At 39.1% G+C, this 19871-nt stretch overlaps 2 protein-coding genes across 2 annotated transcripts in view; both read left to right on the forward strand.

Annotated features, from left to right (window-relative positions):
- Positions 1 to 9623, forward strand: part of LOC124271821 — a gene marked incomplete at its 5' end in the record, with an annotated part of 50911 nt that extends 41288 nt beyond the window's left edge. Inside the window, 3 exons of the mRNA XM_046706970.1 lie at positions 5530 to 6684; positions 8939 to 9512; positions 9614 to 9623. Of these exons, the coding sequence (XP_046562926.1) occupies positions 5530 to 6684; positions 8939 to 9512; positions 9614 to 9623 (1739 nt within the window). The remainder of the gene's footprint in view (positions 1 to 5529; positions 6685 to 8938; positions 9513 to 9613) is intronic.
- On the forward strand, positions 9523 to 17509 carry LOC124271825. Its single transcript, XM_046706972.1, has 5 exons — positions 9523 to 10099; positions 10841 to 10894; positions 11169 to 11225; positions 15191 to 15287; positions 16052 to 17509. The coding sequence occupies exons 1-5, from the start codon at positions 9643 to 9645 to the stop codon at positions 16182 to 16184; spliced, it is 798 nt and encodes a 265-aa protein (XP_046562928.1). The 5' UTR covers positions 9523 to 9642; the 3' UTR covers positions 16185 to 17509.
- The last annotated feature ends 2362 nt before the right edge of the window (positions 17510 to 19871 follow it).

Here is a 19871-nt window from a genome sequence, read left to right on the forward strand (position 1 = left end):
GCTTGAGAATATATGACGACGTGCATATATGTGTATGTGCGGCTGCTTGTACTAGCCCAGACTTAAGCTGGTTTTATAGTGCTAGCCCACAGGGATACCATGCCGCAGTGAAGCATGAATACCCCACTCAGACACATTATACTGACTCCGAGCCGACCAGTCCTTGTTGTACCTTGTTTTACCTTGTTGTACCTTGTTGTACCCATTAATGCCGAGCCCAAGGCAGGGACCAGCAAGTACCATATTTTTACGTCTTTTGGTATGACGCGGTCGGGGATCGAACCCTCGACCTTACGCACAATGAGTAGTAGTAGTAGTAGTAGTAGTAGTAGTAGTAGTAGTAGTAGTAGTAATAGTAGTAGTAGTAGTAGTAGTTTGTTGTTTAACACCGCCCTCAGCAGTATTCTAGGTATATGGCAGCAGTCTGTTATAAATAATTGAATCTGAACCTGACTACTGAGTGATCAAAAGCCTAAGCATCGGGGTACGGGAGTCGGGAGTAAATGTTACCATTTATATGCCTAGTTGTAGAGGACGTGGAATTTGTTTAAACAATTTGAGATGAGATACATGTAAGAATATACATGTATTAATGACGTCGGGGATTGTTAAAGACTGACTGACTGACTGAGTTTGGTTTTACGCCGCTTTTAGCAATATTCCAGCAATATCACGGCTGGGGACACCAGAAATGGGCTTCACTCATTGTACTCATGTGGGGACTCGAACCCGGGTCTTCGGCGCGACGAGCCAACGCTTTAACCACTATACTACCCCACCGCCCCGGATTGTTGAAGAAGAATATATGTGGGTAAAATATCTATGTTAGCTGGCAGTGATGAGAAGGATAGTGTCTTATAGTACGTTTGGCTCAAAATCGGACCGATGAATTGCAATCTAACTCGAAAACAACTAAACATAGAATACTCAATGAAACACGAATCATAATCATAACATCAGACTAACTCTGTGATTTTTTTGCAGACTTTATGACCTAAACATAAAAAAAGCAGTTTATAAAACCATCATTAAAATTTTGATACAGTTCACTATTTGTTATGGGGGAGGACTGCAAGGGGGAGGAACAATCGACTTCCTCCCAATAATCCCCCATAGCTACTCTGTTAATGTATAACTATTGGCTTCTGTAAACATCCCCCAACCTTGTACATCAACCTCATTAATTGTGTAAACATCAATCACTTACTGTTCAACTTTACTATGTATATAAATACACCTTGCATCCAGTATTGTACATCATTTGCTTGGTAACGGTGTTAGTAGCTACACCGAAAAGTCGCTCATATGGTATTAAAGAAGTTGTCTATCCATAGAACTCTCCTCGTTGTTCATCACACCAATGTCTAAATACCACCCAAACAAGTTGACAGCCAGGTGTACGCGAAGCACCTGCACAAGTGCCGACAAAGTCATTGGTTCATTAACCTGTGCTGTGCCAGCTCCGTCCTTTCTCGCACACCTGGCTGTTCCTCTCTTTGCACCCCTCCCTCGCAACAAATGATGAACTGTGTCAAGATTGTCATGATAGTTTATTAAACAACTGTAATATTTCCAGGACATAAATTCTGAAAGGAAATCACAGAGTTGGTCTGATGTTTTGATTGTGATCAGTGTGTCATTGAGTATTATATGTTTAGTAGTTTTCGAGTTAGATTGCGATTCATCGGTCCGATTTGGAGCCAAACGGACTATAGTGGAGTGAAGTGTCTTAATGACTTCACATCACAGAGTCAGTGTCACCAGCTCCTGTCAACACCAGGAATAGCTTTCCCCTATACGGATCACAATAGCAAGTGGCCTCCTTGTGCTCCAGATCCGACAACTAATATTCAACTGGGGGAGTTGACATGAATCGGGTCATGAAGATTCTGTTGAACACAGGCACACAACCAGTGGGTGATTTCCATAAGTGACACAACATATCGACCAGAATAGCATTTTGGTCATTTTGTCCATTACATGCACCCCGAACTGTAACCAAGTCAAGCTTGCGGTCACATGAACAGCATACCCATACCATGACAGAGCCTCCGCAAAATGGCCCGGTTTCCTGTATGAGGCGTTGTCGACGGGCTGCACGATGAAAAACCATGATGATATGGCTTCAAAGAAATTCTGAAAGAGCAAACGTGATTATGGGAAACCATTAAACAATTAGTAATCAAACTGACAAAGAAATTAAGAAGACAGTGTCTATCTCAGTATAACGACTGATATAATGTTTGATATTTCGAAGCAGATTACACTTGTTCAACCTTTCTCTGAACAAGTCTGGGTGGGAACCTGCTGATTAATTTCAAAGGATCAAGAACTCAAAACCGTTGGCAATATGGCGCTTCCTTTCCAAAATGTTGACAATGGTCTAGTTTGCTACTTTTTCAACGAAGGCCATTCCTGTTGATACTGAATGGAAGTGTTTTCATCAAATTGTTCTTTTAAATCTATATGCTTTGAGGTTAGCATGTGATACTCCTTAGTTAGATCATTTGGGTGCACGTGTGAACAAAACTTGTAGCGAAATTCAAACTCATTCCAGCCTTTGAAGAGCCTGTAAGCAGAGTCATTTGTCTAAGCCAGGAAACCAGTGGATGTTAACCAGCTTGTGCGCGTCCACGAAGTGGCAAGAAACTAATCCTTTAGCGTCATTTCAAGACTTATTGATATGTGATATATTTTAGCTGACAAAAGGAGTCCCCTGTAAAATAGGATGTAAAATCATGGTGTTGTAAAGAGCCCTTGTGTCGATAATTCGGGCAATGATTTGATTTTAGCCACCAGACATTTCAGCAAAAATCTGGGAACTTCATTTTTTGGTTCTGTCAGGAAACTGGAACAGTCCATGGAGAGGATGGTTTACAAGGGCTTCAGTTTGGTGTTTCTTTTGACGGTGCTGCAGACCGGCAAGGGTAAGTAACACTTGTTATTCTCCCTGGATCTACGTTTATACACTTTATCATATAATGGAGGGTGTTATCGGTGCAATAAAGCAATCTGGTAAACTTGGTATCCAAATCTGATAAATATGCAAATTAGGCCAGTACACAAACTACTTACTGTTTAGAATGGAATTTCATATTTTCTGTTGTGAACTGCCCGAGTTTGATTTTTTAGACGGAAAGATCTTATTTTAAGCAAGAGTTATGTTTGCACTATGTTAGCGACGAGTCACAACAATATGCCGCCGTCACAAACGAACTTCACCTTAGTGTACCGCTTAGTACTCTTACACGACTGCTCGATTCTCCTCATATTAATTTAAGTTATTTTAGGAATAACATTATATGATAAAGAGGTTATTAACCTCGTGTGTTAATATCATACTTAAGGAACAGAAGATATGTATAAGTACAATTTCTATTCCTAACATACGATATCAATGATACGGAAACACACTCGGTTAATACTCTCTATGTATCATCAATATGATAGTGACGCTTTAACAAAGTAAATATGTTTTTGAAAATCATTTACTCAAGGTGTAGCTACGAAGATCAAAGACTATCAGTTGATCGGTTTTACATTAAACATTATATATCGATAAGATTTAGCGGATTTGATCTGAATACGTTCAAAATCGATGTGCACCCACCGTGCTAGAATTTTATAATTACCCACATGAGTACAATTTGTGAAGCCCATTTCTGGTGACCCTCGCCGTTAAATTGCTGGAATATTGCTAAAAGCGGCGTAAAACCCGACTCACTAGAATTTCACATCACTTCTCCTCAATTCAACCACTTAAAATACATCAACCCTTCTTTAAAATCTGGGTGTTCTACCAGCAAGAGGTCCCCCTCGTAAAAAATGTAATGACAGACTATAGTTGTTTGTTTTATTACGTCACAATGTTATGAAAATCCACTAATTAAGACACCTACTGCCCCTTTCACAGACGAGTTCGTTTTTAAAACGGCCATGGTTAAATGGGGATAAATGTCATGTGTTTCAAAACTGGCATTTGCACAAAATGTAAAAACGGGCAGGTCCTCCTCTTTCCCAATTTCAGACTGTTGCGTGACCGCCAACTTCTTCCAAGAATGGGTGATTTGGTAGCTTAGTGGTTGAAGCTTTCGCCGAAGACTCGGGGTCGATTACCCACATGGGTACAATGTGTGAAGCCCATTTCTGGTGACCCTCGCCGTTATGTTGCTGGAATATTGCTAAAAGCGGCGTAAAACCCGACTCACTAGAATTTCACATCACTTCTCCTCAAATCAACCACTTAAAATACATCAACCCTTCTTTAAAATCTGCAGGACCGCAATAAAGGAGACAAGGAAAAGTTAGTTTAAAGGTTTGTGTGAAGAATCGAAAAAACAACATTCACATTAAGGAGACGATAGCACTGACGTGTCTATTGTCTGTCTTAAAACGCATACCTAGATACTTTAGGTACTAGATACTTTAGGATTGGATTGGTTGTTGTTAATCGTCGCACTCAGCAAGGTTCCAGCTATATGGCGGTGGTCTGTGAATAATCGAGTCTGAACTAGACAATCCAGTGATCAACAGCATGAACATCGATCTACTTCATTGGGATACGATGACATGTTCAACAAAGTCAGCGAGCCTGTCCACCCGATCCCGCTTGTCGCTTCTCACGAAAAAGATAAGTCTAAACCAGATCTTCACGGGTAGATACTAAAACAGATATTCAAGTTCAATGAAATGTAAACGAGACCCCTTTATAATTTGTGTTAGCATTGGGTTATGTACAGAGAGTACTGATCAATCATTGATTTAAATTTCAAAAGCTTCCTCCTTAGGTGCGCGTCATGATCATTAAGATCCCTGATTCAAAAGGACTATTTATTGCCTATTAGACGAATCATTTTAGTTTGATTGCTAGGACAATAACCAGAGTATTATTGTCTTGTCCTGTAATTGATTTTATTACAGTATACATGTTTTACTATCTCGCATCCATATACAGCTCCGTGCAGCTATTGAAGGAATGTAACAACCATTGGTTATTACGTTAATTAACTTACAGTCAGAAATTCAAAAATGGGTTATAGCCACAAGATAATGATTTACTTAACACGTCAATCCACCAAGATTTATTACACATAAAGGGACCAGAAAGCACTTGAAAATGCCAAAGGTTCAAGTGGTCTGACCAAGCAAGTTGTCTCCACTAGATTTCCACTTGCTGACTATACAGAGGTTGAAGCGGAATTGTTTGGGACGTTTTGAGTAGCTTAGTGCAGTATCTGCAGGCCTGAGATGTAAGCTGGTGCCTGGTGGATATTACCACGAACACTAAGATTACAGCAGTGACAAAGGCGCTGTGGTTTAGAGCAATGGGTAACATGATTATTTGACTGGCACTGACACAGACACTTTGTGGATTCTTGCCAAATATCATTCAAGCAGTGTCATTATTGACCCCGCGAATGGTGGGACACAGTTATTTTGTGTTTTGCGCATCAAGTTGATCATAGTCCATCAATTACATGATCAAGACTATATGCGTGGATGTAATTTCATGTTGAATTGACTTTACAGGTGAAGACTACTTGGTGGCAGTGGCATATAGAGGAAACTACTCGAACATCATGTACACAGTAGGAGAAACTGGGGGCCTTGTGGAGATCAAGTATCCACACTTCGCTTATAGAACATCACTTGCTATTTATCCTTTCTGGTATGGGTCACACCTGATAGGTGATAAAATGCAAATCACGAGTGATGTAGAAAATGCAGTTATCGTTGTTAGCGCAAGTGACGAAGAGATAGACATTGTGGTAGATGCTGACGGTGTATTCGTTCCACTTCCAGTATCTGCCCTTGGAACGAAGTACATTTTACCTTCAGGTCTCTCCCCAATCAGTGGTTATCGATCCTTGTTACTAATAGCTACACACACGAAGAGCACTACAGTTGATATATTCTTTCGAATGGATAGAGGAAGCATTGACTTTACCAATCACCGTTACAGTGACGGCGATGTATTATCGCTTAAACTCAATCCGTATCAAACTTTTAGGATATCTACACCATATGATTTGAACGGAACGGTCATTAACAGCGAACACAGCGTAGCCGTCTATAGTGGTATTGAATATGCCTCTAAGTACACTGTGTATGACCAACTACCGCCAGTCAAGCACTACGGACAGGAGTATGTTGTTGCTGTAGATGACACCAAACTGGAGCTCCAGATCATCAGTGAACACAACCACGTGCAGGTCACCTTCAGTTCTGGAGCCACAGTCTCTACTGGCGAGCGTCGTCTCTATAACCGCTCACTTGAACGTGGAGAGAGTCTTCACTTCACCGCCACACGCCCGGTACTGGTGACACTCAGTCGAGCAGATGGTTACAGTAGTGCCTTCACAACTGTACCACCTGTACACTCGTACGTCACACACAAAGGAGTCTGGTTATATCATAACAATCTTCGTGTAAAACTAAAAATACTAACTGACACGAGAGCAACGGTGTTGATTAAGGAGGTAAACGATGGTCTGACATGGTTGGATATGAGGGGCAGCAGATACAAAGTTGGCACACTGGTACCGTCACAGTCACATTCACTGTTCGGACATTCATTTACATTCATATCCAGCGACTTCCCCTTCACAGTTCTGTCCTTCTATAACGGATCGGTCTATAAAAACTGCTACAAAGTTTCTGTAGATGAACCAGTACATTATACAGGTATGTGGAAGTTTCCTTAATTATGTTATGGTTATTAGCTCATAATGTCTTGAATATAAGTTCACACCCAGATTCTATAATTTGTACATGTGTGTTATGTTTTCCTGGTCGATCCAGATGTCTGAAGCACCGCTGTGGGAGGTATACTGGACAAACATAGTGAGGGATACATGTAAATTAAAAAGAATAATGATCTATTTATTAATTACGGAAGCGTAGTAGGGCCACGGTGAAATTTATTTTGGGGGTCACTATCTCCTATGTAGGAGATACTAAGTCCTACGTAGAAGATAATATGTCCTACATAGGACTTAGTATCTCCTACGTAGGACTTAGCATCTCCTACGTAGGAAAATACGTAGAAGATACTAAGTCCTACGTAGGACTTAGCATCTCCTACGTAGGACTTATTATCTTCTGCGTAGGACTTACTTTCTCCTACGTACTTACTTTCTCCTACGTAGGACTTATTAAGTTGAGATCTTTTTGGCTATGCAGGACGTTAGATAGTCGAAATGAGAGTCAGTGAATATTCATGACACTAACGCAGTGTTACTGTTCAGTGTTATTGTGTGTGTATTACGTTAGGGTGACGTGGACCCTGTTCTAATTGCAGTTATGGAGGTTTGGGTATGGTTATGTTTAATCTAACATACATACATCTATTCACACACAAACACACACACACACACACACACAGACAGAGGTGGGTGGGATGGTTGGGGTGTGATATGAAACTCGGGTTATAACACGACCTCCGCAAGTTGTTTCTTGTCTTTATAAGGCTAGGCTGGATCGGATGCAACGCTCGTTTGGGTTTTATTCGTAATTGTTTACAGGTTGACTTGACTGGACAAGTGTTGACTGCGGCGTAAAACAATACGAAATTCAAAAAGGGAAAGAATTGTCACTATAGTTATTTGTATAAATATAAGGGGATACGTGCACACAGATTGCCACCTATAGTCTAAGACACGTCTGTACACGCAGATTATGATTCATGTGCAACGACCTCTGAAATACCCAATGCATAATAGTAAAGTGTAACAAAGTGCAACATATAACAGTGAACTAACTGCAACGCGTAATAGTAGAGCAAACTGAAAGCAAGGCAGTAAAGTATAACAGTCGGTCCATCACAGTACTAATGTGCAACAATTAGTTGAACACATGATTCTAATAGTGAGGAAACAGTAGACTCTAATAGTAAATTGAAACACATGATAGTAGACTCTAACAGTAAATGAAACACATAACTGTAGACTCTAATAGTCAATGAAACGAATGACTGTAGACTCTTACAGTGACTTAAACAGTAAAACAGGAGATTATGTGCGTGTCTGGGGCTTTAAGTCGACTGTTTCAAATTAATCCATATAAACGTATATCGATCATCTCCTACAGGAAATATTAAGTACTACGTAGGAGATACTATGTCCTACGTAGGAGATACTAAGTCCTACGTAGGAGATACTAAGTCCTACGTGGCAAATACTAAGTCATACGTGGGAGATACTAAGTCCTACGTGGCGAATACTAAGTCATAAGTAAGAGATATTAAGTCCTACGTAGGACATATTAAGTCCTACGTAGGAAATACTAAGTCCTACGTGGGAGATAGTAAGTCCTACGTAGGATATACTAAGTCCTACGTAGGAGATACTATGTCCTACGTAGGAGATACCAACTTCGGAGATACTAACTCCTACGTAGGAGATACTAAGTCCTACGTAGGAGATGTTAAGTCCTACGTAAGAGATATTAAGTACTACGTAGGAGATAGTGAGACCCCCCAAAAAAATTCACCGTGGCACTACTACGCTTCCGTAATTAATTGACATACAGATAAAATGATAATGATAAAAATACCAATATCCCTAACTTATTTTGTCAAGTATAGATTCAGCATGATAATGACGCATCTTTGTCAGTACCACATCTCCGCGTATTTGTTGAATCCATACATCTAAAACCTGTATCACTTTGAAATTGCTTCCAACAATTTGCTTACATGCCATGGCGTTACTAAACTAATTTTCAAAAGGTTATAAGACATTCACTGTACTTTCGATGTTGATAATGGCTTCACTGACCTATGTCAATGACATGCTCTCTGTTTCTATTGTGTGTTAGTGAGTTTTGCTTTGAATTAACCCGCCCAATCATTCTTATGTGTCAGAGAAAGATATTGTGATAACCTTGTTAAATTTAGTTATCAGGATATCAAGTACATAAATATTACTATGACTTACAGGTCCAACGTACTTGATGGCACTGGCTAAGGGCAACCACAGATTAGATCCTCGGATACTCGCCAGTGCTTGGGAGAATGGAGGTCAATGGCAGATACAGGATCTAAACTCTAGGTTCCGGGTCTGGTCCCGGTGCTTTAATCCATACAACACAGACTACTTTTACCCCATTGTCCAAGCTTACACAGTAATTCTTGTGCTTGTGTTGGTCAGGGATGATGCTGTTCAGATCAAAGGTAACCTGAACTATGAAACCTCGTTCTCTCCCCTTCCTGTGACGGCTCTAGGCACGAAATACATCATGTCTTCCTGTCGCACACCGCGTTACATGTCCGTCTTGCTGATAGCCACACACAGCAAGATGGCGGATATTGCCATCATCTTTAGACTGGAAGGCTACGTTGCCTATAATGGCAAGAAGTACACCAACGGGGACACTCTCAGTATCAGATTATTTGGGTATGAGACTTTATCCTTAAACAGTACATCTGATATGACAGGAACCATCGTTATGTCAACGGAGACAATAGCTGTCTATAGTGGAACATACATGTATGACGTATTTAAAACTTTCGAGCAATTACTGCCTGTGAAGCATTATGGAAATGAATATATTTTCTCTATCTATGATTATGACCTTCAACGATACTTATCGGCCTCTTCATACCAACTTCAAGTTGTTACTGACCACAGTGACACCAGCATCATGTTTGATGACGGTGATATCATATCAGTGGGTGAACTTGGAGTGTATCGCAAAGAATATGGACATTTGGAATCGTTCTACTTCAACACCACAAGACCAGCCATGGCGACATTGTGTGCTAATAAATACCTTGGCGGTGATGCTGGGTTAGTTGTAGTGCCCCCTGTGAGCCTCTACTCCAAGTTAACAACGCAAGAAGCCCCAGGTACCATGCAGATATTGACAGACCAAGAAAACAACAATGTGGACGTTCAACAAACCCATGACACTGTCTCTACAGTTTTCATCCCTCCCGTGACATGGAAGAATCTGTCAGGTACAAGATACAAAGTGGGAACATTGAGAGGTGGAGGATACACAACAACCATCCGTTCTAATTCTACCTTTGCTGTCCTTGGATACTATAGAAAGACCCTATACAACGGAGGATACAGTTTTAGGACATATCGAGATACAGGTTTGTCTAATGTACATATATATCTCGAGAATATAGAACACGTTTTTATGGAAAACAACTTCTTTATTTCGTGAGTGCGACGTTTCGATACAGATTCGTGTACCGTTGTCAAGCAAGAGTGACACTCTTGCTTGTCAACGGTACAAGAATCTGTATCGAAACGAATTGAAGTTGATACGTACAATATAGAACAAGAGTGACACTCTTTATTTCGTGAGTGAGACGTTTCGATACAGATTCTTGTACCGTTGTCAAGCAAGAGTGACACTGTATAGAAACGTTGCACTCACGAAATAAAGAAATTGTTATCCATAAATACTTGTTCTATATTGTACGTATCAACTTCTAAAAATGCCACTCAAACAAGTTATATGTAGAGATTAACATCCTGCATTTCAATGTTGCATTTATCTCAATTATAGGTGGACACTTGATTTCTCTTCCTTTTGTCTATAATCTATCCATGTACATGTCCCCATAGATATATAAAGATGATTCTTTAAAGCTAAAAACCAACAACTGAATTAGCGTGTCGATAAGCTTTTACTTCCTATCCAAATTGAAAGTTCAGGTTCCGCTACTTTTTGTAACAACATCTATCTATGTGATAAACTGTAAAGTGAAAAATTGCCAAAATTGGCATAAAACAACTCCATCTTCTGTACTGTGCGAATATATGTACTACTTAGTATACTGCAATGCCTCGTTCGAATCAAGATAAGCTTTACCGAATGATTCCAGAAAACTCTGCACCAGATGAAATGGGCAACTTAAATACCAGTGGAATGTTTCAAGGTGAGGAATTAATGTGATTTTCTTGATTGATTGAAAACTGCTCTATCACAGATTTAACTAACAAAAGCAAATTGATGGGTGATATGTTTTCACTCTGTGAAAGTTCAGGTTCCACTACTTTTTAAAGATTATATATCTATGTGAGTAGGCAACTGAAAAGTGAAACAATGCCAAAATTGTCATAAAAACAACTTCATCTTCTGTACTGAGCGAATATATGTACTACTTGTAAAGACTCGTTCATATCAAGACAAGCTTTACCGAATCATTCCAGGGGACTCTGCACCAGATGGAAATGGAAGCAACTTAAATTCCAGTGGAATGTTTCAAGGTGAGGAATCAGTTTGATATTCTTGTTTGATTGATCAGCTGTGTCACAGATGAAGCTAACCAAAGCAACTTCATGGTTGATATGCTTTCACTCTCTGTCTTTTCGCCCATCCTAGCGGTGTTTATACTGGTAGTATATCTGTGTACGATTACCACTCTTGATACTGCAAAGATGTCTATGTTGTTTAAGATGAAGGAAAGGAATTGGATCAGTATACAAGTAGAACTTTGTCAATAATGTACCAGTCATGTAAAGGTTTATATGTATTTCCCGCCATGAAATTATTATTACTGAGATTATATTTGCTCCTTTGTGAAACTTGTCAAAGGACAAATTATATATGTGAAAGATGAGAATACGTTATAGGCCTGTATCAAAAGGAATGTGTAGAATATTCTCTCACTACATGTTAAACAATGCATTTACTGTCCATCGTCGACAGGTCTTAATCTTCAAAATATATTCATCTTTAATTTATAAAATGTCCTCGTCACGATATGGCTGAAATATTAACTTACTCACTCATTTCTGTAGTGCCTAAAATCGATCATTAAGGTGATCAGTGGCGCTGTACAAAGTTAAAAGAAACATGTTGTAAAGACAGAAACACAGATATAGTCAGTTTCTGTATACTTTAGAGCTGATTTTAAGTTTGTGTTGCCAGTGCTGATCTGAGTGATAGGGGAAGACTGTTCAAGAGTTGGGGAGCTGCGGAAGAGAAAGCTCTGTCATACTACTATATGTCACCACTCTCCAATGCTCAGTGCCATTTCATGCTTTGATTTGTGACCGTGTGAACGGCGTGAAAGAATATATTTCCACTTAAATGCTAGAATGGACATTGCTGTTCTTAATGTAGAAAATCTGTTTATGCTGTTTGTGGTGACAATACCTTTACACGGACGGACGTAACAGAAGGCAATAATGTAATTTCCCTCTTGGTCACCATAAATATCCCTATGTAAGCGTTGTAAAACCTGGCCAGAAAGTAACTGTACATGTTAGAGATAGGCATACATCCCAGGCTGTCATTCTTTGAGTATATGTTGCCTCTGCTGTAGGGCTGGGACGGGTACTCGGGTACTCGAATCCGGGTCGGGTACAGCCGGAATCGAGTCCTATTTCTAGGAATCGAGTACCCGGAAAGGGAGAGAACTCTGTAATGACAAGGGCAGATAATAACTTGTCGTTTTCATCATAACGTATCACATTTACATCATTGGTTTTGTCCGATTAATGGAGGTTATTATTAACGACTGTAATTTATCTGCGTATGTGCAGTGACTAGTCAAGTTACAGTAACAGTAGGAACGAAAAGTTTATTTTAAGGGTCAAATGCAACCAAAAAAATCAAACATAATTAAAACAAAATTATCACTTATTCATGACATATAATATGCATTGCTGGTTATGAAAAAACATATAAACAAAATTATAAGCGTACAACGCAAATCCAAAGTGCAATATTGTGTACTTGGGTTTACTTCCCAAGAAACGAAGCAGCCGGGATAACGAACCCAGTCAGAGCGGGTGGGTGTGCACTCAAGTGTAACAGCTGGTGCATTTGCAGATGCCCTCACGGCTCAGTTTTTGTGTATAACATTTTGCAGACATCAAAACATGTCATGTGTTCAAGTATCACACCTGCCTGCCTGTGTAATTACATAATGTGAAAGAGACCAAACTCGGGCCATAAATCAATGCGTTGTGTTTATGGTGTATAGCCTGATTGGTGTTAAATTCAAATTGCATGTGGTCAGTGGTCGCAGTTGTGTATTGAATATGGTCATTAGCAGACAGGCAGGCAGACACACAGGTGTCAATAAAACAAGACATTGAGTTTTGTCTGTGACAGCGACATATCTATATCACAGTTAGAAATTGTGTCAACTCTAAATAATGACATTGCTTTTAAGTATCGAACTGAGAAAGTGACTCGGTAAGAAGAACGTGTGGTGAAATAGACAAATGAAATTACAGAAACAGTTTATTTACTGTTATAACATATAAAAAGCTTGCGCCTGTGAGATATCAACAAAATATTTAGAAAATAGCTCACACCAAAGCCTTCACCGAGAGTTCACCGGACAGCCCGCTTCCAAGTTGCGCGAACCTATTTCACTGCGCACGTGCTATGAGCGCAGCCCAGCTGTTGAAACCCGTTTTCCCCCGAAAAGTCGGGGGAAAATTAGTGAAATCATTTGAAATCGTTTTTCATCGCGTTATTTTTCAACTTTATAAGTTGAATTTGTATTTTTGATAATTTGTTTCGGTAACTCCATACCGAAAGGTATCAGAATCTGCAAAGTTGTCTTTTACGTTGCATGTGACCTTTAACGAGCAATGTAAGTAATGGTGTTACTCTTTATATTGGTTAAACAGACGTAAATTATACAGCTTGAGATCATTGTAATGTCTTATTGACACCCTTATAAGTTTTCTATAATTGAATATTCAGAAAGTTGACAGAAGCGTTGTATTCCTTACATTTCCGGGTACTCGATTCCGATTCGGGTAAGTACATGCGAGTACTCGATTCCATTTTTTCCTACCCGTCCCAGCCCTACTCTGCTGTGCTATTTATGCCTTTATAACCATATAATTTGGTACTTTGAAGTTTACACAGATTCCCGAACGTTGGTTGGCTGAGAGAGCAATCATGTGATCTACATTTCAAGGTTCATTTCCCTTGAACCTTTCAAATCGTTCATACGTGTGTAAACATCGTTCATACGTGTGTGAACGTTTTCGAGCCGATCTTGGTCATGTGAACTTTCGCCGGAACTACTTTCCGTGTTTTCCCCAGGATACTCGCTGTCCAGCTTGACGTAAACAAAATAAATCATTTGCATTCACACTCCTTTTAATTTATACATATCACTTACTTGTTTTTGTATGTAACAAAAAGCACCAACTGAGCACAGTTTTGCAAAAATCTGACCGCCAACGCGACCGACAACGCGTCCGACAGCAAATCCGACAACAAGTCCCAGCCAGTGCGACCTAATTTTCAAATTTCCGCTACGGTTTCAAGGAACCCCAATGATCTTGCTGTATTTGGTGATGACAATTTAGCGAGCGATCCTGTTTCAAGTCACCCCAATTTTGGCAATGTCGCTTCTTCACGACCAAACGGATTTCCAATTGCCGAGCATTGTTCCTTATCACGAGAGTTTAATCTCTCGCGGTTTGCGGGTTCTGCCCCGTGATCTGTTTAAAAACAACTTCGAAGTCGGCCAGTGTATTATTACGCGGTCAAACGAATCCGTCATAGTTTTATAGGTACAATGACAGTTTGTTAAAATGATATTGTTATGATATTTGTTTCTGTTTGATAATTTTATTGATGTTATGCTTATTAAAGCAGTTTCAAACCTATTGACGAATTTGTTGTAATATTTTAAGGAATACTTTTTAGAACTATTTCTTCAAGGGTTGGGATACATGTGTAAAAAAATCGCCAAGTATACAAACATCCGCTACAATAGGGTCTTGAACAGAATGACATTACAACATATTACAGGTATTAAAACACATCACTGTAAACAATGATCATGTAGAAGTGGGTAAAAAACGTATGTGTAAACATCAAAGTGCGAAATTATAGGAATTTAATGTCTCTTTGTGTGTTTGCGCTGAAAAATGAATGATGTCAAAGCGTTGTTCAAACTCTCGTGTATAAGACGTGAGAAAAAATATTTCTATTCGAAATGCATGATTCATAGAAATGGCATTCTTAATCTTAAAGTGAGTGAGTATGGTTTTCGCCTTATCTTAAAAAGGCAACTACGTCAATGTATATTTTGTGATGCACTTGACGTTGACATCACTCAGTAATGACTGTCAAACGTTTGCTAGCACGGCAGTGTGTCTGTATATCTTGACGTGTGAATTCTACAGAAATATCACAGTCCTTTGTACGTAATATATCTCTTCCTTTCCTAAGACAAATATGTAAATTTCAGCTGACAGTCCAAACAACGCTGCAGTGATTGTGGGTGTAGTCTGTGGAATCGTTATTGTGGCTCTCCTGGTCGCCTTTGCGGCATATGTATTCTACACGTAAGTATTTGTCTGCTTACAGTAAATCGCAGTTCTTAAAAAAATAACATGATAACACTTTCTGCAAGCATCGCTGATAGCAACGTTACAGACACATAATATAGTTACTACTGCAAGCATTACTAGGTGCTGCCAATGGCAACATTCTAACTAAATGTACCTTCACGGACATGGAAGTAGTGATTGGATGCATGAGCAAGATAATCTGTTTAATCTCACCATCCGGTCCTCATTTTTTTTAGCATCCTAGACAAACAGCGTGGCATAAGGACATTGCCCTTTGAAAATTTCGGAAGAATCTTAAGTTTTAGATCACTGACACGGTCCTAGTCTTGATCTAGTACTGTTCAAGTAACATGCTTCAGTTGTTGAGGATTACACTCACACAGGACTAGATATATGGCACTATTGCGGTACTCGGCAACATTATACTATTTGGCGGGGATATGGAAAAATCATGGATCAGACAATCCAGTCATCAACAGCAAGGACATCGAACTATGCAACTGGGACACGATGACATGTGTCAACAAAGTCAGCGAACCTGACCACTCGATTCTGTTAGTCGTGTCTTACGGCAAGCAAGAAGACTAATTCTACCCTGGACCTTCACGAGTCTTTATCCTAAATAAATCATCATGTCTTGCCGAACAAGGAAGATGCAGACTGGGTATTTTTTTAGAATATGTGCTTTGTGGATGTATTTTCAGATTGACGTAAGGCTAACTATGGTCATTACAATGTGTTTCAATATATTATTGTAGCCGGAGGAAGATGAAGCCAGTTGCAGAACTAGGAGCTGATGCTCCTTCAATCTCCAGGAACATCTACGCGGAGCCTGATATTGTCGCTCGAGTCGCACCAGGTGAAGACACGTGCACGGAGACTTACATTTAACTCCACACCTTGCGACATCAACATCAACGACATTACTGCCAAATATGTCAATTTCGAATGTTAATCCAAGTAAACATGAATCAGAAGTTTTAAGAAAACATTTTAAGAGACATTATCGTGTCGTATTGTAAAATTCGTACATATTCGAACACTTTGAAAATTCATGTTGTACTTATTTGTCAGCGTGATTATGGTTCATTATACCCAAAATACCTAAAAATATCTTAAATAACCAGCACGTGAACATTCAGAGAATATGTGTAACTGCTGATGTGTATACATATCAGAATACAAACCGATATGATTCATCACATGCACAACCAAATGACTGTAGTATACAGATGTTAAACCCAGAGATTTGCTAAACAGAATCAACTACGTTTTGAGCGAAACATAAAACATCGCACAGAAAATTAGAATAGCTTTTATCACTTACATGTCTGTTATATATGAATTTGTTTAGACTAAAACACATCGTTGTTTTCTGAAAAGCTAAAATACAGGTAGAATCATTTACCATGCCCCTTCTCTGTATATCTTCTCTCAGGTGTGGTAGTATATATTGACACAGTTTTCCAATTCATTCCATAGATTGTACTTGTCAGGGCGTTTGCATCCTTATTACAAATACATGTGGTGGTTCCTACCTTTAGGGTAAACATGCTTACCCTTTTAGAGGCATTGCTTATCCTCGTAATCTTTGTAATTTTTGTAACTGCTATTTTGCATTTTCATACACAATCGAATCCATAACGTCAGATAACCGAGACTGGTTCTAATCTAAACTTGACGTTGTGTATCTATCTACGTGAATGAATAGGGTAAAACGAGAGTATGTGAGTAGAGATTTAACTCATTTGTTTTCTATTTCTTATGAAGTTTATTTGTCGTTTTGTTTTTGTTACAAATATATTGTTTATTGTTACGTTTATTAAGTACACAGATGTATATGTGATTGGAAGTTTCAAATGTATGTTATATTGTGTTCAAAGTTAACAGATGATTGAACATGCTGTATTATTCAATGTACATATGATAAATATGACAAAACGAGAGCATGCGAGTAGAGTTTTGATGCATTTTAGTTTTCTATTTCTTGTAAACTTTATTTGTCGTTATGTTTTTCTTGCAAATATATTGTTTATTGTTCCTTTTATTAAGTACACAGATGCATATGTTTCAAATGTATTTCATATACTGTTCATAGTTGATAAATGATTGAACATATTGTATTATTCGGAATGGTCAATGTACCTATGATTAAGTTTGTCAATATCAACAGATTATACAGGAGATTTATACAGATCTTTTCTGACTGTACAAAAGGTGTTCCTCAAAATAAAAAAATAACATCCATAAATTGTTCTCTTTATGTGCATCACTGCCAAATGCCCTTGATAGGCCAGTAGAAACTGCACTGAACCTAGACATTTCTGATAACAGGCCAAATTTGTGTTTTAACCTGACCAGAAGGGTGTTATTGGTCACCATAAAAAACCCAAAGAAAATCAAGGTTGGGGAAATATATTTTTTGTGCATGGTGTTGGGGGTGGGGTCTATTGTCCTTTCACCCACATTTCAGCATGAATGCGCTTGTCACGGCTACATAGTTCATAACAAATTTTTGGTTTATCTTCATACTGGTTAGTATTTTCATTTATAAACAAGCCTACTTTCAACAAAATGTACAATATTTTAATTATTTACCGATGTCGGCCATCTTGAATTTAAAATGGCCGCCATTTTTAATTCAAGATGGCCGCCATATCACAATCAAGAAGGTCAGCTTCCATTGACTCTACTGTCATGAGGTCGTGAATCTCAAGGTTTATGGTTTCAATAATTTTTGTTATATTTCATTAACTTGCTCTTTACATTGCCTCATTTCAATAAGAAACATTCACTGACATCAATCTTTTGCAATGTTTGAATGAGTTTTGGATCAAAACTCTGTGTGAAGGAAATGGAGTGAGATGCAAAAACTGTTTGCCTTTCTTGACATCAGTTTGCTTCTGGTTAATCCTGTCTATCAAATACATTGTTGTACCTGACTGATGCTGTTGGCAATCTCATAATACACTGAATATTTTTGGACAGTATCATTCCACATGTGATCGTCAAGCTCCATTAATTATGACATATGTATACGTATCCATTTTCTGTCAGTTACACTTTATTTCGAGGCGTGAGTAGACAGAATATGATAGTGATTGCTGTGAATAATGCGGGCTGAAGTTATAAATATCTGAGGGACACACGATTTCACTGCAGCTAATAGAAACATTCTTTTTTAACATTTTGAGTAAAATTACCGTCTCGTTGTTGATACCAACAGTGATTGTTATGACATAAAAAAGAAAACAAACACAGGTGCACATTATGGATCAGAAAAATCTTTATTAGAACGGTAACGGTAACTGCCAGTTGTCTTGTGGTCTGAGTTGGCCGCAATTATTACCCCAACAGAAGTCATCAGAACATAAATACCAGCAATTGAAGATATACAGAGATGAAATAACAAAGCAGCAATGCAAAATCTATACAAGTGAGCAAGCACAACTAATGTCCTTGAGACAGAAATTCACACAAACTTATTTTTATTTTTTTATTATTATTATTATTATTATATGATATTTGTATAGCGCCAATATCCAGCTTAGCTCAGCAATGCGCGTTGTTTTTCCCTCGATCATAGGATGTCAATCTCAACGGCACATCATATTTTTCAACCTCAACTCCCTGAGGACCATACAACTCTTGCAGCCATTTAGGCGCACAAAGTTAATGTGGCTTTCTCATCCTTACGAGAAACCCATTCACAGCTGGGTGGACTGGGACACATAGTCACAGTACGTTGTCCAAGTTTAGTGCATGTTGCTGTACCCGCAACTTGGTGTTTGCACGTATTCATGCGGACACCATCTGGTCATATACCAACAGATTCGTGGGTTCTTTTAAGTGTACAGGGTTGTGTACTGTACACTAGGGGTTGTGACAACACTGAAAGAGTCTGTACACAAAGTTGACTCCAGGTGGGCTCGATCCCGGCACCTTAAGCTCGCTGGATCACTAGCCTGGCGTCTTAGATCGCTCGCCCATTGCAACCAACTATTTATAGATATAAGTTGTTACTGTGACTTCATGAATAGATTGGTTGCATGTTTGCTGTGATAAATCAGTGCCACCAAGACATCTGTGTCATCCGCTTCATCTGTGTCATCCACTTCTGTGTTGTTCTGTGCATGACACTATCAACATAGATCTTGCATATGTCAGCAATGGTACCAATCCTTGGCCATGGTATATGCTGGAGAAGTGCACATCCAACGACTACGCCTGGTGTTGTGTGTGTTCTTCTTCTTTGTGGTACCGGTAATGTGTAAGCAGATATCTGGCCAGGACAGACTTGGGCATTTTCTCATGGATCCATCATCATGGAAGAAAGCTGGTGACACTGCTGCAAGTTCAAATGAGAAGACATCTGGAGATGGAGGACCACTCACAAGAGTTATTGATAGTAATCGCTGACACAGCTCCATTGATGACATCTTCGGCTGTGCCCCGTCTGATAGGCAGACACACTTCTTCATGGTGGTAAATCAAATGTGACTACTTGTGATGCCTTCTTCAACACCTTTCCAAATGTCATCCCTGTCATATTTGTGCAGAGAGCAGTTATTTGGTTCA

This window comes from Haliotis rubra, unplaced genomic scaffold (genome assembly GCF_003918875.1).
Source record: "Haliotis rubra isolate DU_JTF1 unplaced genomic scaffold, ASM391887v1 Scf1638, whole genome shotgun sequence".
NCBI lineage: Eukaryota > Metazoa > Mollusca > Gastropoda > Lepetellida > Haliotidae > Haliotis > Haliotis rubra.

Coding starts and splice junctions, on each gene's coding strand:
- LOC124271825 (XM_046706972.1), top strand. CDS start 9,643: ATGTTTGATGACGGTGATATCATATCAGTGGGTGAACTTGGAGTGTAT. Junction 10,895..11,168: donor TACCAGTGGAATGTTTCAAG/GTGAGGAATTAA, acceptor GAATCATTCCAG/GGGACTCTGCACCAGATGGA. Junction 11,226..15,190: donor TTCCAGTGGAATGTTTCAAG/GTGAGGAATCAG, acceptor TGTAAATTTCAG/CTGACAGTCCAAACAACGCT.